Source organism: Cervus canadensis, chromosome 8 (assembly GCF_019320065.1).
Source record: "Cervus canadensis isolate Bull #8, Minnesota chromosome 8, ASM1932006v1, whole genome shotgun sequence".
Lineage (NCBI taxonomy): Eukaryota > Metazoa > Chordata > Mammalia > Artiodactyla > Cervidae > Cervus > Cervus canadensis.
In genome coordinates this window covers 36,684,546-36,707,597 of record NC_057393.1, presented here as the reverse complement: position 1 = coordinate 36,707,597, position 23,052 = coordinate 36,684,546, and the positions used below count along the sequence as shown (strand labels likewise).

The 23,052-nt window shown below is 42.1% G+C and overlaps 1 protein-coding gene across 7 annotated transcripts in view; it reads right to left on the bottom strand.

Annotated features, from left to right (window-relative positions):
• The window catches only part of CPEB3 (cytoplasmic polyadenylation element binding protein 3), a 190,719-nt gene that overhangs the window by 40,314 nt on the left and 127,353 nt on the right, over nt 1-23,052 (bottom strand). For all 7 annotated transcript variants that reach the window (XM_043476008.1, XM_043476010.1, XM_043476007.1 and 4 more), the window contains exon 7: nt 10,560-10,678. In XM_043476008.1, the coding sequence (XP_043331943.1) occupies nt 10,560-10,678 (119 nt within the window). The remainder of the gene's footprint in view (nt 1-10,559; nt 10,679-23,052) is intronic.

The following is a 23,052-nucleotide window of genomic DNA, read 5'->3' as shown; positions in this document are numbered from 1 at the left end:
CTTTTTTAAGCATGTATTCCAATGGAAGTTATGGTGAGGACCATAAACCTTCTAGCTGAATTATTGGTCTTCTAAACTTTTATCTTCTGATTTGATAATTGGCTTTGTATAAATGCTTATCTCCAAAGGCAAAATCTTTTTAAGGATAAAGGCAAAAACCAAACATAAAGATTGACAGCATAAATATACGAATTTATACCATAAAGTGACTTCAACAGCTTTCAAGAAATCTAAAACAACTTAATATTAACAGCAACAGTTAGTACTGAGTTCAAAATGGGTCGTAAAGCAGCAGAGACAACTTGCAAAATGAACAATGCATCTGTCTCAGGGAACTGCTAACGAACGTACAGTGTAGTGGTGATTCAAGAAATTTTGCAAAGGAGATGAGAGCCTTGAAGATGAGGAGCGCAGTAGCTGGCCATCGGAAGTTAACAACGACCAACTGAGAGCAATCATTGAAGCTGATCCTCTTATAATTATACGAGAAGTTGCAGAAGAACTTGATGTTGACCATTCTATGGTCATTCAGTATTTGAAGCAAATTGGAAAAGTGAAAAGGCTCTTTTAGTGGGTATCTCATGAGCTGACCGGAAATCAAAAAAATTGTCATTTTTGAAGTGTCATCTTCTTCTATTCTATGCAACAACAACGAACTATTTCTTGATTGAACTGTAATGTGTGATGAAAAGTGGATTTTATATGACAGATGCTGACGACCACTCAGTGGTTGGACAGAGAAGAAGCTCCAAAGCACTTCCCAAAGCCAAACTTACACCAAAAAAGGTCATGGTCACTGTTTGGTGGTCTGCTGCTGGTTTGATCCACTACAGCTTTCTGAATCCTGGCAAAACCATTACATCTGAAAAGTATGCTCAGCAGTTGACGAGATGGACTGAAAACTGCAATGCCTGCAGCCAGCACTAATCAATAGAAAGGGCCCAATTCTTTTCCTCAACAATGCCTGAATGCACGTCACACGGCCAACACTTCAGAAGTTGAATGAATCGGACTACAAAGTTTTGCCTCCTGCACTACATTCACCTGGCCTCTCACCAATCGACTACCACTTCTTCAAACAACTTGGCAACTTTTTGCAGGGAAAATGTCTCTACAACCAGCAGGAGGCAGAAAATGCTTTCCAAGAGTTCACTGAATCCCAAAGCATGGATTTTTCTTCTGTAGAAATAAGCAAATTTATTTCTCATTGGCAAAAATGTGTTGACTGTAATGGCTCCTGTTTTGATTAATAAAGATGTGCTTAAACCTAGTTATAATGATTTAAAATTCACAGTCTGCAAGCACAGTTATGTTTGTACCAACCTAATAACTTAAATTTCATTTTATTTAAAACAGAGTCATTAATAGGGATAAGGTTAGGCTAAGTTCTAGGGGGAAAAAATTAAGAAATATAATGCAGGTCGTTTATTTTGATAGGGTGCTATAACATTATTTCCTAAAAAGAAAATGTCATTGAAAATTTGCAAAAGCCACTAAGTTAAATAAAAAATGCATTTTTATTGTATCTTTAATAACAGGATAAGAACAGTTTTAGCAAGAACAGTTTTAAATACAAGTCTTAGGGCTTCAAGTTTCTGAATATGACCAAATCTCCCTATAGCTCTGGAACTCTCTCAGTTCAGATCACTATTTAGAATTTAGACACGACCTTGGTGGGCTACAGTCCATGGGGGTCGCAAAAAGTCAAGACATGACTGTGCTACTAAGCACACACTACCAGTAAATAATGTTATCTTGAGCTCACTTTGCACATCTCATCCTATACCTGCTCTGGTCCTCTCTTTAGGTTACAAATACCTACCACTTGAAGGGTTCTACTGTGTGGTGCCTTCCTTTTCATTTGCTGGGCTCAAGGCAGCTCCAAAGAGCAACCAAACTGTTCAGAGCCAACAGTGCAATCTGGTGGTCAGTTTAGGAAATTACCTGACCAAACACCTCTTTCAGGCCATTTGTTCTCTTTCCCACAAATTACCCATAAAGCTTATAGTTCAGCATCCCCCCAACCCAGCCCCATTTCCTTTTTCCTCTTTTCAGTACCCTTCAAACTCCTACTCAAGCTCTTCAGGAAAATGTCTCCATTTTTCTCTCCCTAATCCTACAATCATCCTTTTAATCGACGTGAATCAAAAAAACAACAGCGCAGAACCATCAGGACTGCTCTCCCCAGTAAGCAGCATCCCAGCTCTTCTGACAGCCAGGATGAGTCAGCTAAACCGAGGTCTGCAGACATACAGCTGCGACAGCTCAGCTCTAGTGTAATGCACCCGAACCCGCCCCGGCTGTCAGCACTTCTATTTTAAGCATCACAGCCCTCACAGAATGACTGGAGTGCCCCATAGTATCACAGATAAGCTAGTCTGTGGTTTCTGAGGCATCTTTATCTCATCCACGGTGCAAGGGGTTGTTTTATTATTATGACCACTATAAAACTAAGAGTCATAACGGCAATAATTGTGGTTGAGACTCTTCAAAGTATTTTCGTATTTGGTATCTCACCTCAACCTAATTTTCACCACATAATGCACTAACAAACAGCTCAGCCACCTTTGAGGAGTTCGGGTGCTACCTATTATTCTCAAATACTGTCCTCCACCCAATGGAGAGGAAAAGGAAATGCCCTCCCTGTATCTTCTACAGTTAAGTGGCCAGAAAGGACTTAATAGCTGCTCAGAGCCATTGGCCTTGATATGACTCCTGTACCCTGGCCAGGTCTGGGGCCACCCGGCAGAACTCCACTGGGACTCAAAGCAAATGAAGATTATTCCTCAGGCACCAACGGGTTGCTGGCCCCGGAGAACCTCAGCAAAATAGCCAGGATTCTTCCTACACAGGGAGACAAAAGTAATCCCAGGAAATTCTCTTACACCGTCCTAGGATGCTCCAAGGCCCACCACCAGTATCCGGAAATAGTGCAGGTACAAGACGGAAACTGGTGCCATCTTTGCCAGGCTGCAGAGCCTGATGCGCAGAAACCACCGGCTCCACTGGGACCTTCGGTTATTGCTGAACAATTCGGTTGCACTCTGCACACTGTTTCATAAGGGCACCCAGTACAAAAGAAGAGCATGCATAAACTGCCCCGAAAATGATGACGTACACCTTCTTGCTCTACACTTGATATAATAGAGCCATTATCAATTAGATGATATGATTAATATCTGGACTTAACATTCATAAGATTCAAGGAAACACCTTCCCGCTAAAGGTTTTCCAGACCCCCTCAGGGACACCTACATGTGTGTTAGTCACTCAGTTGTGTCCGACTCTTTGAGACCCCATGGACTATAGCTCTCCAGGCTCCTCTGTCCATGGAGTTCTCTAGGCAAGAATACTGGACTGGGTTGCCATGCCCTTCTCCAGGAGATCTTCCAGACCCAGGGATCAAACCCCGGTCTCCCACACTGTAGGCAGATTCTTGACCATCTGAGCCACCAGGGAAGCCCCCAGGGACACCTGATCACTTTGCTGTTTGGCTCCCCCACCCAACTGCTGTCTATAATACTTCCATCATAGCACTTCGACTCCTTACTCCACTTACTGTTACATGGCTATTTCTCTCCATCGGACTCCAGGGGCCTCTAAGGCTGAGACCACTTCTCCGTGTGGGTCCCGACTGCTCAGCACAGTAGCCAAGCCTTAGTGAGCGCTCTGAGCTCTTTAGTTTAATGGTGAATTAACGAAGGTTTTCCCGAGGGGCAGACAGTGGTGCTCTAAGAATCGGTCCAGGAGCTGACCCTCTATAGCTGCCTGATCACTCTCCTCACTCCACCAAAAGTTACCTTCCAGAGACATGGAATTATAGTATGTCTGCTCACCAGTGGGTGCCCCAGGGCTTGGGCCTAATTTGCGAAAATTTCTGATGCCACCAGGGGACCCACTCAGTGATCAGAATTACCTAGTGCTTGTCACCACTTCTGATGTTCCCACATCACTCAGAAAGTATAAGCATAATAGATGGTTTTCTTTTGAAAGAAAGAAGAAACTAGCACTTTTGAGCACCTACACTGCCCCATGGTGCTAGGCATTTTACACACACCGTCACATTTAAACTCTCCATAACTGTTATGCTATAAAATTATCCCTCCTTTAAAGACAAAGAAACTTGTCAGTGTGAAACCAACTCAGGACTGAAACAGGTTTCTCTGACCCCAAGTCTATAGACAGTCTTTCCACTGCAGTGATGCCGTGTGCCTGCAAGGCTCCCTGTCCTCCAGGCCACTGGCCACCAGCTCTGCTTCACAAAAGTCAAAATAGTCAAACTTCGCAAATAGTCAAATAGTTAAGACTTTGCAAATAGTTAGACTTCGTCAAAGTCAAAATAGTCAAACTTTGCAAATAGTCAAATAGTTAGACTTCACAAATAGACTTAGCAAAAAGTCAAAAAGTCTGCTTCCTTCAAAAGTCAAAATACATTTTTGTGAGCGATTAATCTCTCTCCTTTCCAATCTCATATGGCCTGTTCTCAATGCATTAAGAAATGACCCATAGACTCTTCTTAAAGCTACTAACAAAACCAGCAGTTAGAAAAGCTCGAAAATGATTTAACAATGAAACTGGCACTATAGTCAGCTATTTTTTAACTTCTAGGTTCATAGCCTCAGGCGCTTGTACTCTGCAGCCAGACAATTTTGTCCAATGTCTACATAAATGTGTATTTTCAGCTCCATGGTGCTAGGGCAAGGATGTTGTCCCTGGCATGCTGTTCACTAAAACTCTTGAGAGGAATGTACACATAAAAGCTCAAGTTACCTAAGTTTTTCCTGGGACGAAGCCTATTCTTTGAGCGAGCTTCACGGAATACTAATTCCACCAGAATCTTCACAAGTATAATCCCCAGAGAGGTATATAATATGCTGGGTTAAACAATCTTAAACACATTTATTTATTGCAAAACTCCTCAGAACTTTAATATATCAATGTTTCCCAAATGTTCTTGGCTATTAAATCTTTAATTAAAGGAGAAAGCGGATACAAAATCTACAAAAGTGCCCAGTAAGCAACACCTGTTATTATCAAGAGCAAACCTTCTGTCAGTGATCCTCTCAAGAGACCAGTGTGTGATGAGACAAGTGTTCTTCAGAACACACTTTGGAAAACCCTGAATACAGTCCTTAGGGGATGGGGTTGGCTATTTCATCCCCTAGTTACCATCTTGTACACTGCAACTGCAGCATCTTTTAGGCCTTTCTAGAAAGGAATAACAACTTTCAAAGACTTAAGCACTATGAAACCCTGGACCCATTTGCAAATTCAGAGATTCAGGGAGGGGAAAAAAAAAAAAAAAAAAGGGACTTATGAATAGGAGGTACTTCTCTCATTTTAGAGGAGGAATTCTTTCTTTGGAGAAATTCTTATGATGGGAGGTGCCCAAAGCAGGAATTTAGCCTGAGGACCCAAGGAACAAATAAATAAATCAAGAAGATCAGAGTGCTAAAGATTTCCAAGGTTGAGATAGTACACAAAACCAGATTTGATTGAGTCAAGATAAAATTATTGTTATTGTCTTAGGAAGTAGTAGGTGGGGAATGAAAGAGTTTGAGCAAATATACCAAAACCCAAGGACTGAGGCCATCAATCAAGATTGCCCTATAAGCCCTTAACTGTTTTTCCCAATTTAATTTCCCTCTATTCCCTTCATACATTGGTGTTCCATCTGAAGTGTTCTGCATTCATACCACATTATTTCTTATTTCTGTGTTCATACTGTTACGTTTCTCCAAAATGTCTATTCCCTCACATCTCTACACTTCTGGTCAACCTCCAAACTCGCTTCATTCTTCAAAGCCCCATTTAAGAGACACTTCATCCAAGAAGCTTTCTTTCATCACTCATGCTACATATGAATTGTTCAAAATATTTAATCTACATTTTACCTTCATTATAGTCATTATTTTTCTTAATCTGACAAATATTTGAGAACCTTTTATTCACCAGGCTCTATAAATTTGTGTACTTACACATTTTTAAAAATCTACTCATTATACTATTAAGCTTTTGAACACTTGTTTTCATGTCTAATTCAAAGTATTCTGATTCACAGTAACCAATACTAAGGTCTTGCCCCTAGTAGGCACTCAAATATGGTTTGAAGGGAAAAAGGAGGGCATAGCATTTTTTAAATTATATGTGGGCTGGAGATAGCTATAATAGAAAGTATGATTCACTATCGAATGGTGCAGTGATCAGAGAAGGCTTCATAAAAGAGATGACATTTGAGAGGAGTCTGAAAATGAGGGTAGGAATTAGAAATTGAAATGGGGGCAGAAATATTTTAGTTGATTGGAATATGGGGTTCAGGAGGGAAGCAGAAAAAGTTAAGGTTGGAAAAAAATTTGAAGTCAGACTAGAAAAGTCTTAAATCCTAGGCAAAATAATCCCAGTTATTTTTGTAACTTTAAAAAGTGACTAAAAAATTCTAGAGATTCCTCTGATATATAAATGGGGGTAGGAGACACTGGAATGATAGATTAGGTAGAATTAAAAATTAAAGAAATAAACCAGCTTCTATTTCCAGTTTCCTTTTTTTCCCTCCACCATTTGTTTTTCAATTTTTGTCTTTCTAGTTTTAAATGGATGGCCTGAACAATAACCTGAAGAACTGGCCTTACATAAGCACACGTCAGTTTGGTAAGACAGTTTTTAAAATATATAGCAATGTCGATCCATCAAGTTTTAGGATATTTATAAACTGTGATTGTGCTATAAACTTTAAGGAGGAGGAATTAAGAAACTTCTCTGACGCTCCCTTGGTGTTTGCTAGCCCATATCTCTGGCCAAAGTGTTCTAGAAGTTAAGAATCATGACGTCTTCTTCCTCACCTCCTTTTCAGGGTTACCGTTTTCAGCCCCTCCATCTGTTAGACCCTCTCAGGTTTCCTCTTCTATCAGTCTGCTGTCTTGAACCTTCAGGTTCCGCCTATTTATACATTCAAAAAGTAGAGTCCCCTTAACAAGAGGGACCACTGTCAGTGTCTGCCTCCTTCACCGGAAGCATGGACAAGGACACAGCTGTCCTCTGGGATGCCTGGGACATGTGAGCTATGGAACTGCTCTTGCCAGAGGAGGGGGAAGAACACACACAAATCTAGAGACTGTGCAATTACTCCTGCTCTTGCCAATTTGTCTTTCATTCTTTAAGCCTGAGGGATCCTCTACTCAATACTCTGTAATGGACTACATGAGAAGAGAATCTGAGAAGAGTGAATATATGTACGTGGATAACTGATTCACTCTGCTGTACTCCGGATACTAACACAACATTGTCAATCAACTGTACTCCAATAAAAACTATAAAAAAAAAAAAAAAAAAGACTGAGGGGTTAATTATCAGGCCATAAATACAGTTTCTTTTGCCATCTTTCAGGATCAGACCTATATATGGAGTAGTCTGAGAGGAGTCATTTAATGAAAGGTAATCACTGACCAGAAATAGAACTACCTGAAATCCACTAATTATAGATTCATTTTAGTTAAAAAACAAACACAATCTCAGAAAGGGTAAGTAAGGGGAAAGCTTTTTATCAGGCACTGTATTAGGAAAAGCATGTGATTAACCTAATCCACACAAAGGGAGTGGGAGGCTGATTGTGGAGAAGGGAGAGGCAAAGGAGAGAAAATCTGTGAGATCCCTCTGGAACATGGGGTATATTTCCCAGGAGAAATTCAGGGAGGATTGGACAGAACTCAACAACAGAATGAGGGCACTAAGAACCTGAAAGGCGGCCAAGCTAAAAAGCAGGAAAAGCAGGAGAGAGTCACAGCTCTGGTCTGGTGAGTGACCTCTAGAGGCTGACTTTACCTAGAGCTACAGCCGAGGTCCTCATTTACTCCCAAAGGTTCAACCCAGCTCTCACTTTCTGTGGGAGCATCCAAGATGAGGTGGAATGTACTGAAATCTGGGCAGGGGGAGAGGGGTAGGAATGGGGGGGAAGTGTGGCCAAATAAGGCTGGGAGTGGAAGATGTGGAGCGAACGCCAAGAAAGAGAAGGTTTCAAAAATGGAGCCAAAGAGCCGGAACCCCAAATGGGATCCAGTTCATTAGAATTATAGGCATTTGGGGACTTTCATGTTTCCCATGCTAAGTTTAATTTAAATTGCTTATGCTGGAAATTCTGAGTATGCCTGGGTCAAAGAAATATGTGATCAGCAGCCACCTCTCAGAACTCACCAAGCTCCAATAAAACTGCTTCATTTGAGCTCAGAAAACGGAAACTGCAATAAGGAAGAAATTTGTAGAGACACAAACAATGGAAGTTAGTTTCCCTATAAACATTTCCAAAACAGATAATTACACTATTTAATTTCAAAAGTCCTTCATACCAAGGGTAATATGCATATTTGGCATGAAAATATTCAACAGTAATGGTGCTGCCTCCATACCACCTCTGTCTGCTCATCCCCTCTCACAGGGATGTCCAGTCCTGGGGTGAGCTTTCCCTGACCAAGCACACGATCCATCTCCTCCCATACAGCCAGAGCACGGCCCTGCTAAGGTACACAGCTCTGTCTACTCATCTCCAGGCTCCTCCCCTCAATTCAACAGCTTCTTTATCTCCTGTGGGTATAACTCTCTCAATATGTACCTCTACCTCTCTGTCATTTGATAGATACAAACATATCTCAAATCCCCTTCTACAGTGTACAACCAACCCCACATTAACACTGCCGAGCTCACCCCCACACCTCTTCCACTGATATGTCAGTGGCAGCCTCTCTGAAGGGTGACCATTTTCCCCTGACATCTCACCTTGCCAAATTAGGCTCAGTCTGTCTAATTTCATATTATTCCAAAGAGGTTTACAAGTTACTGCAGCTTTCTTATTATTATCTCAGAAGAAACACACTCCCATTCCAGTCAGTCCCCATGTTTCCCTCAACACAGCCTCTCCACGCTGTTTAATTTAAGACCAAAGTTAACAAAGGCCCCCTACTCTTTTTCCCAACCTACTATTTTCTACTGTTTTTCTGTATAGCTACCTGAATAGCTACCCTATCCAATGTTGTTTACTGCTGTTATAGAAACTGGATAATGGCCCCAGAAATGGAAAGTTACAGAGGTACTTTCAAACTTGCTGAAATCCTTGCCTCTTCTTCTACGTCAATCATTGTGACATGACTCAGGGTTTCCTTTCCTTAGTAACTCTCTCCTGCTTTACATGCTGCCTTCTCCCACTTAGAGGTGGCCACTCCTGGCATCATTCTTCTGCAAACAATTATACACCCTGTTCCATTTTTTTCAAAAGATGTTGCTCAGTAGGTAAGCGCTGATCTCGCGCTCCCCAGTCCTCTAGCACCATGTAGGAGTAGCAGCACTGTGCAAGTACCCGACCTCATCAAATGCTTTCACGCACATTTTCCTCTTATCTGAGCCTCTCAACATCCCAGAGAGGAACTATTGGTCTTCTCATTTTATCGGCGAGGAAACCAAGTTGCAGCAAGGATTAGGTGACTTATGCAGTCAAGCAGATATTTAAATGCTAGAATCAAGACTCAAACTGGGAGCTGTACATCTGACCACAACTGCTGCCCCATACATGTTTCTGAGGGTAAACCTTGCTGTTAACCAAGCCCACACCTCTGGTTAAGTCTTACAGGGATGCTGCAGGCCCCGTGGTAAACATGTGCCTTGGCCCCTTAGTCCACACTACTGTTTTTACTCTATTTCCCACTCTGAGTATCAGGCCTTGACACACAAGTCTCACCCCTATCCCAACCTCCTTAGGGATCATTGTTGTTTAGTCACCAAGTCATGACCGACTCTTTGCGATCCAATGGACTGCAGCACGCCAGGCCTCCCTACTCCTCCCCACTTCCTGGAGTTTACTTCTGCCGTATTATTCAAGTTTTTTCTTCTGCCCTGAACAGTCTTGCCTCTTTTCCACTGATATCCCCTCTGTCAGGAGAAAGGTCTTCCTTTCTCACCCACTGACTTATTCACTCACACTCTTTGGCTCAGAAACCACAGACTCAACCACAAATTCTGTAGAAGTGTGCATTATTTATGGCGTTGGGTCCATGTTCCCCATCTTTCCCCACCCCTTCTCTGTTTGAAGCTATTCACTCTAGAGTGTAAGCTCCTGGCCCAGAAGGCTCTATTTAGCCAGCTGTGGGTACCACCCAGCACAAAGCTTTGCATTCAAAATCACATAAACACCAAAGATTATGATCTTTTATTTTTTAAAAAAATAAATAAATCACTCCTACCCTTGATCTGAAATAATGACAGAAACCAGCTGCCAAAACCACTAAGGGCATTATTTACTTCAATTCAGAGTTTCTCAATAGGAATTAGCTTAAAAGAACTGTAAAGTGAAAGACAAGGGCACATTTGTTTACATGCAGTCCCAAACATATAAAACCAAAAACTGAGAAATTTGTTATTAGCTCCCCATCAACAATAGTCCAGCGCTACCACATAGCGAAGTCACCCTGGGTAAGAGGATCCTAGTTCCCAGCATTCTCATGACAAGGAGAAGGTGATCAGCTATTCTGATTGTATACATGCTCTGGAAAAGCAACAGATGGCTGCACGTTACTTACTGGTTTATCCTTGATGGTGGGGCTTGACACACACAGGTACAGTTTCCCATCTTCCTCTAGGCAGGCGTCTATCAAAGCTTGTACCGAGCTCTCCTCCTGGAACAGCAGAAAGGCATAGCCTTGGGGAGGACAAAAACAAAGGGGTGGGGGGAGGAATCAGTAAATTAGACTCAAAGTACCAATTAAAAACTCATCTATTGTTTCACTTTGGTAAGTTCTTACTAAAATCTAAGAACCTGAAGTAGGACATAGGGAAGAAATAGTCACTGAGACCCTCATGTGCCAGGCACTCTATTCAGTTCAGTTGCTCAGTCATGTCTGACTCTTTGCAACCCCAAGAATCGCTGCACGCCAGGCCTTCCTGTCCATCACCAACTCCCAGAGTTTACTCAAACTCATGTCCATCGAGTCGGTGATGCCATCCAGCCATCTCATCCTCTGTCGTCCCCTTCTCCTCCTGTCCCCAATCCCTCCCAGCATCAGGGTCTTTTCCAATGAGTCAACTCTTCGCACTCTCTCTATTTGATACTCATACATTTTACCTTGATTTCTCAAATGACTCAGGGAAGCAAGTTCAGGTCACATCTATGGAATTTTCATTATATAGGTTTGGTCAACTTTCATGAGGGTTGGACACAACTTAGTGACTGAACAACAACAACAAGAGGTTCACCTGTGGCCTGAGCCACAACTGCTCTTGAAACAAGCATCACCTGGCCTCCAATTTTTATAAAGCTCTATGCTTGACACGTGCTTCAATCTGGATGTGTGCTGAAGACACTATGCTAACTGAAAGGAGCCAAGCACAAAATACTATATATTTTATGGAATGCCCAGTATAGGCAAATCTATAGAGACACAAATAGATTAGTGATCTACTGTCCAGGGCTGGGGGAGTGGAGGGAATAGATACTGTGTTTCTTATGGGAATGATGAAAATCTGCTAAAATTGATTGTGTTGGTGACTACGTAACTCTGTTAACATACTGGAAACCACTGAACCATACATTTTAAATGGGTGAACTGAGAATCATATCTCAATGAAAGTTGTCAAAAAAAAAAAAGAAGAAGCTCAGCAATAGGCTAGTGTTGTCTTTATATGTTATGTCTGATGGTAATGCTCTGTTTCTTCAAGGATATTCTCCTGCCTCACAGCTGAGTACATGATCTGCAAACATGGACATGAGCTGCAGGATGTCCATAGACATGCTGAGCTTTGTCCCATTCAGTAAGATTTACTGAGCAACTGTTACAGACGACACACAATCTATGGATTATGAGGAATAGTGAGAGGAACTAGACTTAAGTTCCAGCTGTCCAGAGACTTACATGGTAGAAGAAACAGACTTTAAAACAATTAACTACTTGCTACAAAGCTGAGGGAGATAAATGGAAATATAAAGTACTGTGGGAGCCCAGACAAGCAAGGAAGCTGACTTGAGAGAATCAGCAAAGATATCAGAGAGGACAATAGGTATTGAAGGGGCCAGCTCTGGCACATGCTGCCACATTGGCAGCTAAGCAAAGGTCCATCGTGAGTTAGTCTAAACTTGAGTTCAACTGTCTGACCTCTCTACAATCCCTTTAGCTTTGCTAAGTCTCTCAGCTGTCACCTCTACTCCCAGTCCTGCTAGTGACCTCAAAGGAAATGATCAGCAATAAGGCCCTCCTCTGGCACTCTGAGGGCCAGAAAGATCTAAGTGGTGAAGGAGGATAAGAACCACCACATTCAGAAGCTTTGCACACATCAAAGAAGCTAATCGACTGGCCTAGAAGCGAAGCTCGCTGGAGTCCTGAGCAGCATGTAATGACAGTGGCAGTGGACAATGACTAATGGGTACTGTTTATCTTCTCCTCCAACTCCTCATCTACTATACAGAGCATCCAAGCAAACACAACAGGACAAAGATCAACCATGACGCAGCACACCAGGAGTGGCCAACGCAACAGGCAGACGACAGGACACAGGGGAAAGCACCCGGCCCACAGGAATGGGTGTGGAGCCACGAGAAGGAGACTGCCTATGTGGCGGGACCCAGAGTTGTTTCCTGGGCTTCGCTTCCAGGCTGGATGGGCTAAAGGATTCAGCAGGTGGCCAGGCAAGAACAATCAAACTTAACTGAAAAACCAGAAAGGATAATACACCATTTCTTCATAGCCTCTCTCTTTTGGAAATAATATCAAATGATTACCAAGCCCCAGGGAATCTATTCAAAGTTCAGTGTTTTCATTTAATGTGAGAACATTAATTAAACTTGCCAAGGAGAGTATTAGAGGTCAGTGGGTTAAAAAAATGCAAAGATCACAAAGAGGAGGTCTCAGCACATCTTCTCAAACCTCCTGCCTCACCAAGTTAAATCTTGGTGCAAATCTTCCATAAAGGTCCTGAGAGGCATACTGAACATCCTGTTTTTGGAGAGGACCCCGTGTATACAGCAAGTGCAGCAGCACATCAAAAAGGCCTGGGGATGGGACAGCTCAGTGCACAAGCTCAGCTAGCTCCTTGCCTCTGCAGGGCCATGGAGCTGGCTGCACCTTTCTTGTACATTGCTGCCTGCCTCCTACAATCTTCTGCATCACATCCCACACTGGGTTCAACTTGGGCATCAGAGGAAAGGGAGGGTATCGCCCCATAGCAGCTGAGTAGCTACCACAAAAGTACACAGATTTTTCACTCAGGCCTGTTTCACAGCCATAAATGTCAACACTGGTGGTAGACAGAGTAAAAACAACTGAGAATCACAAGTAAAAGCCTGTTAACAAATGTTATTACCAAGAAAAAGATCTACAACTTCTTTTCCTTTCCCAGAGAATATGCCATAATACTTTACCAATTTCTTCAGAATGGCTCTTTTACAACAAATGATCTCTACTCCCTGAAGCTGCTACTCTTAGACATTCTCTTAGCACCACAGAGAAGGGGTGTAACTCAAGTGCAGCCAACCCTGCCTCCTATCCCAGGCCTTTCAACCAAAGTAAAATTCAGAGACACCCCAACAAACCCATGAAAACAACTTCATGAGATGTTCACCTACTAAAACACCTTCTGATACCTCAAGGTCAACCAAACCCAGACGACAACAGAAGTCAGAGGATTAAAAAAAAATCAGGAAGGAAGAAAACTTCAAACACATTCCCCTTTTGATCTTCAGAAATTTGAGGTCAAAGCAAACAAAGCAGAAAAAGATGCCTTCAAGAATAATAAGGTCAACGTGAGATGGAAATTAAATCAATGATTTACTAAAAGGCAAATTCCACATGGCACTGGAGACAGAGCTCTGATTAGGGACTCAGCACGCCTGGATTGGGGTCCTAGTCTTCATACTTACTAGCTGTGTAGTAATAACAGTAGCTAACATTTATTGAGCATCTGCTATGCACCAGGTGCGGTTTCTAAGTGCCTTATGTGTATTAACTTTTTCAACTTCACAACACTCTGTGAGGCAAGCACTACTTTAAATTCTGTTTTACAGTTAAAGAAACTTGAAGAGGGACTTCTCTGGTGGTACAGTGGATAAGAATCTGCCTGCCAATGCAGAGGACACAGGTTTGATCCTTGGTCTGGGATGATTCCACATTCTGCTGAGCAGCTAAGCCCCTGTGCTACAATAAGTAAGCCCGTGCTCTAGAGCCCTCGAAAGGTAACTACTGAAGCCTGAGTGCCACTATATACTGTGCTCTGCAACAAGAGAGGCCATCGCAATGAGAAGCCTCTGCACCCTAATGAAGAGTAGCCCCCACACAGCAACGAAGACCCAGAGCAGCCAGAAAGAAAGAAAGAAAAAAAAGAAACCTGAAGAGTGATTAAGTGACTTGTTTGATGCTGACTGTTCCAATACCCACTTAAGTGGTGAAATCATGAACTAGAACTAGACAAGGAATCTTGTCTCTTTTACCTGTAAAATGAAGAAACTAGTTATTTGCCCTGATTATCTTACAGAGATGAAGGTTGTGAGATGACATATGTAAGGTGCTTTGAAAACTAGGATATTGTGCAAGTGCCAATTTTTCTTTTATTGCATTTTCAGTCATTTTTGTGTTATGTAAAATGTTTTAAGTATTTATTTATTTTGGCTGTTCCAGGTCTTAGCTGTGGCCTGTGGGATCCAGTTCCCTGATCAGGGATCGAACGCGGTTCCCCTACATTGGGAGCAGGAAGTCCTAGCCACTGGACCACCAGGGAAGTCCCTGTGATATGTAAAATTAAACTGAGTTCTACATATGGTCTCATTATAAAAATCAGAGTTCAAATGAATGAGATACACTCTCTTCTTTGCATTTGTAAGCATTTGGTGAATAAAGGCAAGTAATCTAGATACTAAAGGAAAACCTTAAAGGTTTTTGAATGACAGCTTGAAAAATTACTGTAAACAAACAATAAGGTAACTGAATATTTGTTTTCATATATCATTAGCTAGTTTTGTCAGGAGACAGAATGATCCAATGTGGTATTATTTGTTAATTTTAATACAGTCTTTAAATAAAAGCCTATTATACCTAAAAATCAAACTCAAACTGTCACGATGATGGCAGGTTCTTCTATTAGTTTGGTTTGAAAGGTGTAAGAAAAAAAACCTTGGCCTCAAAATTATAATTCCCTCCATCTTCCCGTGCCATGTGAGCCAGCCAAGAGATTATAGGGTTATAAAAAATCAAGTTTCCGAAATGGTGACCTTCTTACCCAGGTGCCTATGAAGTGTGATGAGCTATCAGAGGCCCTCAACTCAGAGCCAGTCTGTTCATGGAAATCTGGGCTCTGAGGAAGCAGTAGGAACTCCTGGCATGGTCACCATCCCCACCCTGGGTTATGGGCAGAATGGGTGGCAGGAAACTGCTTGCTTTCCCACTAGTGCCAAAGAGGTTGGAGAGGAAGAGGAGGGCTGTGAGGGATTTGGGGACAAGCCTGAACTGACCAATGCGCTTCTCTGGGGAAACAGGTATAGCATGAGGGCAGGGACTTACAGGGATAATTCCATTTTATTTGGCCAAGCTTTTGAAGGATAAATTTAAAAAATTTTCCCTAACACCTGAGAATGCATTACCACAACCTCCAAAATGTTCTTGGCTACCTTTCAAAAACAAAGCTTCCTAAGTTCCTGAATACATAATTTTTCATGTTACATTTTTTTATATTTGATCTCTAGCACAAATAACAGTCACCACCAACTTTACCACCACAAACACCAGCTATTAAGTGCTTAAAATACAGGATCCTCTTTGCTAAAAATAAACACTTTACCTCACAGTAATTCTGAGGTAAATACAGTTGCTGTTATTACCATTTTACAGATGAGGAAAACTGAAGCTCTGGGAGGTTATGGGATACCTCAGATTAAAACCTAGGATTAAATTTGGGATTGAAATTTAGGTCAGCTTCTGGTGGTCTCATTCTTTATCCATTAAGTTGTACTGTCTCACCTAAAAATGATGACATAAAAATTTTAATACCACTAGCAAACAAGTACTCGCCTATTTATTATTTGTCACTTTTGTGACAGTGATCATTTGACAGTGGTTTAGTGGCAGGAAGTGGTCACCTGTGCTTTAGTCCTACAATTTAAGGTCTATGCAGATACATCCACCCTAGAGCCCACAGAAACTATATTAAGAGCTTATAAAACCAAACAATCTCAGCTAAAAGAAAACTCTATTAAGAAAAGTTAAAATGATGAATTTCAAAATAATCAGGAGAAGTTTAGTTTTAGTTTTATTTAGGTCAAATTTTCATATTTAGTAAAGACATCAGTTTTCAATGTATTTTTAGGTAACGTATTTAGAATGAAGGCTCTTGAGGGAGTTAAACAGCAGATCTCACTAAATTAGATTTTAATAAAATGAACATTATCCTCATAGTAATCATCAACTTATGCAAGAATCTTCAGTGGACGCTAAAACCATTGTGTAAATTTGGGAGGAGATATAAGTCACTCATGCAATCTTAAGGTATCACTTCAAAGATTAATTAGTATTTGCAAAGGGACAAAAAGGTTCTTTCACAAAGGAAGAACCTGGCCGACAACACCATAACCAAATGATCATACTGACCATCAACAACAATAAGGCCAACTGACCTTAATGTGCCTCTCGTATTATGTCCTTGGTGCAGCATGTCACCTGCTAACAGTGTTTCCCCTGCATCTCATTATAAGGAAATAAACCGATCATTCAAATTAAGTGATAGTCCATAGAGCATCCAACATGAACCCATCAAAAGACACAAAAGACAAAAGGCCTAGGAAACTCTCTAAATTAAAGTAGACTAAAAGAAATAGAACGACTAAATGTATGGCTACACTTTGACCAGATCTTGGATTTTTTTTTAAAAAAAGAAAAAACTCTAAAAGACATGACTAGAACAATCTGGATACCTCCTGCTCTCAGAAGATACGGTGAAGTATTTAGAGGTGACAGTCTTACTGTCTACAGCTTACTCTCAAACGATTCACCAAAAAACAAAGGGGCTTCCCTGGTGGCTCAGTGGTAAAGAATCTGCTGGCCAGTGCAGGAGACACGGGTTTGAGCCCTGATCCAGAAAGATTCCACATGTTGTGGAACAACTAAGCCCATGAGCCACAACTATTGAGCCTGTGCTCTAGAGCTCAGAAGCCACAACTACCGAAGCCTGCGCACCCTAAAGCCCCTGCTCCGCAAAAAGCCACTGCAATGAGAAGCCCACACATGGCACCTGGACAGCAGCCTCAGATCTCCGCAACTAGAGAAAGCCCACACAGCAAAAAAAGCCACACAGCAAGGAAGACCCACAGAAGCCAAAAACAAATAAATATAGGTAGATATACATACACAGGCTTCCCTGGTGGCTCAGCCAGTAAAGAATCTGCCTGCAATGCAGGAGACCCAGGTTTGATCCCTGGGTCAGGAAGATCCCCTGGAAAAGGGAACGGCAACCCACTCTAGTATTCTTGACTGGAGAATTCTACAGACAGAGGAGCCTGGCGGGCTATAGCCCATGGGGTTGCAAACAGTTGGACACAACTGAGCAACTAACACTTTCACATACATATACACATACTGACATGAAAAAAAGAAAAAGCAAATGAAGCAAAATGCTAACTTGCGAATCTAGAGGAAGGCTATACAGGCATTCACTGTACTCTTATACTTTTTGTAGGCTTTGACATTTTTCAAAATAAAAATTTTTGGAAAAAATTAGAACCACAAGGTCTTTCTGGCAAAGAGGGTAATATACTCTCTCAATCTCTAAAGAAGTGTGTGATCTTTTGAAAGACCTAATATTTCTTAAAATCAACTAACGCTCTTAGTGATTTATATGTTTAAGTTATCAACTACAATTTCAACTTGCACAGCTGTGCCCTGAGCTGCAGCTGCATTCATAAAATGGTGACTGACCAGGGAGGGCCAGTTTCTGGTGACAGGAAATCAGCACCAGAAGGAAGGATCCAAGGTCTGGACAGAGAGAGATCTCACTCCCTGCATAGAACCCTGGCTCCCCGATTTCCTGTGACCTTCCTAGAGAGACCTGAAGGACACCTCTCCAGTCAGAGCTGTGTGGGTTCAGACATTTTCTGGCACAGGGAGTCTGCTCCAAACATTCTCCCTGACCTTGGCTTTGAGGTCAGAGGACTTACTTGGTTTGCCTCAGGAGTCTTTGCCTTTGGATTCAATTCAACAGAACCAAAAATGTTTAGGAGTTTCAAGGTAGGACACTAGGCACTGAAGCTATGAAGATAAATAAGCCAAGAAAGAAATCCTGCCCTGGAAAAACTCAGCCTGTAAATAAGTGACTAAGGAACAAGAAAAGTGTTAGATTGGGGTTATATTATATAAAACACTGAGGAGAAACAAATGTAGCAGAGAGGCCCAAACATCAGGAAAGCCATATCGTAAACTGGATTTGGAGGATTGGAGGATAATTGCTTTTCTAGGAAGGAACGGCAGTCCAAGTTCAGGAGACAGCACAGGCCAAGACTTGGAAGGGTCAAAGGATTGGCTTCTTTGGAAACCAGGGAGTAGAGTTTATTAGTTAAGAGTATGTGATTGGGGGTGGCAGGTGAAAAAGGATGAAGCAGTTCATCACCCCCTTGCCTGCTGTCTGGAGAACACGGTAGATCTCTGAAGTGGATTCCTTATTCAGCCCCATCTTGGATGAGAACATATGACCTCCAAGATGTATTGAACACTTACTATGCACCCTAGGCAATGCAGGAGAATTCTAGCATGAGCAAATCCTTGTACTCCAGAAATTTATAAACCAATACATGAAGATCATGAAGAATAAGTATCAAGAAAACGCTAACCTAGGAACAAAGCATTCAGGGCCCTTAGAAGTACTTTCTAAAATGTATTTTTAAAAGTTGGACTTCATAGAAGGAAGACAGATCTTTCAGTGAAGAAGACATGGATGAAGAAATCAGGAAGACTTTCTGTCGGTGGTAGCATAGGAGACAAGTCTTACATGAAAAACTGGAGAAGGACATTCCAAGGGAAGGATTTAGCCTAATTAAGATGCAGAGATGGCTCAGCAGGTACTGCCCATGGATTCCTAAACACTTCCCTGAGATTTGGAACCAAACATATTTCTTTGGCTATCTTTGCTACATAGAGCTGAGGGGAAAACATTTTTGTTCAAGCCTGTTTTGTATTTTCTATTACACTAGTAACTGTTGCTTGGTGGGCTTGCTGCTTGGCAGAAGGTGTGGAGGAAGGGGAGAGTGGACAAGAAAAGTCTGATGGGTAGTGAACCACCTCAGAACTGAAAACTGGCAGTCTGCTTCCTGTGTTCTTAGTAAAGTCCTGCAGTCCAGGGCAGTGACCTGGGGCATTTGGGCTTCAAGTCTGCTGCGTTTACATAACCACACATTCCCTATATAAAGAGGTCCTTGTGAAGTCTGCCAGATCTGTCAGTTCCAGTCACCGTCAGTTCCAACAAGCACCTGACCAAGAAAACTGAGATCAGACTGGGGGTGTGGGAAGGAACTGGTCAAACTAGTTGGGCAGTTTTGTTTTTACTGAGCAACATATTTTCAACTGGGGGAAGGACACTAATATTATTTAACCTCTATGAAACTGATGCGTATGTACACTGTCTCATATAATCCTTTTAATGACAATAAATAGTATTAATTCAGATGAGTAAACTGAGGTTCAGGGATTAAATAACTTGCTCAAGGTCATCTAGCTGGTAACTGCTGGTGCCCACGACTGAGTCCACAAATATCTAGTTCCTGCCCCACTGCTTGTCCTGTCTCATTAGACAACTGGCAAATTCTCCATTTTAACCCAGGAGACACTTCCCTGCAGATGAAGCTTTAGTCCGACCCTGCTTGTACACTGTCTGAACTTTGACAATCTAATTTCTCCGTGCACTTTAACACTCCTCTGATGAGCTCTTAATGCTGCTGCCAAGAGGTTTTCTTGGTGTCACAGCTTCCCTTTCTCAAGATGAAGTCTATCCGTTCTATTTTGGAAGACAACCCAAGTCTGTGCTCTCAGCTTTCAAGATGTTTCCCCAGATCCTCTCAGTCAGCTTCCCATTCTGAACTCTTTCAAATGACACATCCTCTCTTGGACTTGCTGGCTCACGGTCTTAGCCCTATCCCAACTCCTGTCAGCAAGTCCTGCCCCAAGCCACACCCTCTTCTAAAACAATTCTCTCTGCCTCAGCCTACCAAATTCACACCTGGCATTTTGGTTCCTACATTCCATTGTCTCCAAAACAAAGTTCTCATCGGACATGACTCTGGCTTCTCCAAATTTAATAAACATTGCCCCTTCCCAGCACCTCTGCCTGGGGATAGTACGACAGATCCTGCTAAGACAGAGGGCACAGTGTCTCTGTTATTCAAGTGGCTACTTGGCTTTGTTCCATGGTCTGTACATTCCTACTGCCTGTTTTTATACAGTTTCTCAAATTATTAATGTTTTAAAATCAAACACTAACTCTTACATCTGTAATATAATGCAAAAGAAAGAGGTATTTAATAGAACAGTTTAAACTGAGGGTGTGCTAGGCTGTTAAAAGCAACAATATAACTGCTCCATCTGTCAAAACAGGACAAAACAGAACAAAAAGCCCACTCCTGCTGCTCTGCAATGCAATTTCCATATTTTTTAATAAGAAAATTCATCCTGAGAATGAAAATTCTATCAATTAAATATTAAAAAAGGGTTCATAATTCATCAGAGACTATGAGTTTTATAAGCCAGGAACTATGCTTTTAAAAAAAAAAAAAGGCCAAGTATTACTCAAAAGCTTACAAAAGGTTAAGTACAGGCTAAAACTCCATTAGGTTCCCAACTTGATCAGTTTATGTAACTCAGAAGGTGGAAAAACTTGGAATCTGGGCCTAAAACAACACTGAATTATTTCCATCCAAGTTACGCTACAAGGAAAAAAAATGTGAAGTTTGAAAACTTTCCTTTCAAAAGCCAGATTTAGACAAACTGAAGGAAAAAGGAATGAGATGCTGTGAGTCCAGCCCACTGCAGCTTCACAATGACCTATTTTGCCCTTTTCAAGGAGAACTCTCTTTCCTATTCCTTAAACAGCATCTGCTTAGCTAGTCAGCTCAAAGTCAGTGTGAATCCTACGTGGCCGGGTTTATGCCAGGTTCACAAACTGTGTTGTGTAAACTTCCACGACTGCATGACCTTGGTCACAAGGACTAGCAGTTAAGTCGGCCTGACCAGTGTGGAGAAAATACATGATCAGCAGAAATGGCCACTTAGAAGTACATACTTTACTCAAGGTGGGCGAGAGTCAGAGAGCAAGGCCCACGGGTCACTCTTGCATAAACATGCATGACCGTCCCTACTCCGTCTACCTGGCTGTGCACCTGAACTGCTGGGGCCGACGCGGGCTTTCGTGTGGCTGAGGATGCCAGAACCACCAACGTCTCCACACAGCTTCAGAGCCATGTGGTCAACTGCCCGTCCAACATCTGCAGCTGGCTTCTGGCCTTGCCTTTGCCCCACAGGTCTCTGCCAGCAGGGGTAGTGCAGCTGCGCTCACTGCCCAGGAATGCCAGCTCCTCTCCCTGGCCTCAGCCCCACCACAGGAGGTGAGACTGTTGGCAGACGGGGAGCAGCTGCTTGGTACGGAACCAGGGGTAGAGGTTGAGGGTAGGCAGACTTTTTTTGTCACTCCAGTAATAGCAACTTTGGACGTGGGCTATTCTCCCAGGAGGTGATGAGGGAAGTTATGAGAAACACATCTACTGTCACAAAAGTTTGCCATGCCCAACCTCCACGCTCCAGGAAGCAGAACTATGCCATTTGCTCTATTTTTTATTAAGCACTCAAGGATTCTATGGAGAAGGCAATGGCAACCCACTCCAGTGTTCTTGCCTGGAGAATCCCAGGGACGGGGGAGCCTGGTGGGCTGCTGTCTATGGGTCGCACAGAGTTGGACACGACTGAAGTGACTTAGCAGCAGCAGCAGCAAGGATTCTAAGGTCACTACCATTAGGATGGCCTATGTTACAGCAAGGAGTTAAAAGATGAACTGAACCGATCAGATTCCCTCTCTCTGGACTCCAACTAGAAATATGAAATCAATTTGCCTGCTGGAAGCACAGAAAGGAGCATATATGCAGAGAAGAGCTGACTCATGATAATGTGGAACACTACAAGGAAGAATTAATAGTGCCTACCGTTCAAATCCCTGCAGCCTGCCACCCTCGAGCACAGTCTCCATGACACCTGGTTGTATCATGGCTCCTATTTCGGGGCTTTCCTTGTTCCTCATAACCATAACCCTAATTTGAAGCAGCACAAGAGAACTCTCTGATCCTTGCAGTCAAAGACCTTGCCTACAGAGCAATGCACTCATGACCAGAAACAGGGTGGCATCACCCAAAAGGCAGAATCCTCTGGTTAAGCTACAGCTAAAGGGCAGCTCAGACCTACAGCCTCCACCTAAACCAGCTCTTTGGAAATACCTCCAGCTAGTTAAGTGTGACCAACAGAAGAGAAGAACTCAGGAAAAAACCAAAGATCACTTTCAGTTTTAAATAGCTATAAAAGTGTTACCATGGATCATATAGCTTAAGTTGCTAATTTTATATAAAATCCAGCCTTGCAAATAATAGCATAAGTTATCAGACTATATAGATTAAATCTATTTACCTTTCCCACAAATTACACACCCTAGCAAAACAAAGATTACTTTTTTGATAATTCACCAGGTGAAATAGTATATACTACTGGTCAGCCAGGTTCAAGTCTGTCTAATAAGAGCTGTGTGCTCTTAGCAAAAGACACATTAGCTCTTTGAGTCCCGGTTTAAAATAAAGGTTGGTTAAGAATGAGATGCTCTTTAGGGCAGTTCTAACATTTGAAGGACTCTGCTTCTCTCTGCACAAGTAATGAACTCATCATTTGCAAAGATAAAATCCACTCATTTAGCAAATATCTGAAGCCTAGCCACTGATCCAGGTGTGTAAGGTACTGAGTATAAAGCAGAGAAGAAAAACCCTGGTCTTATAAAATTTACATTCCAAGCTGGAAAACAAAA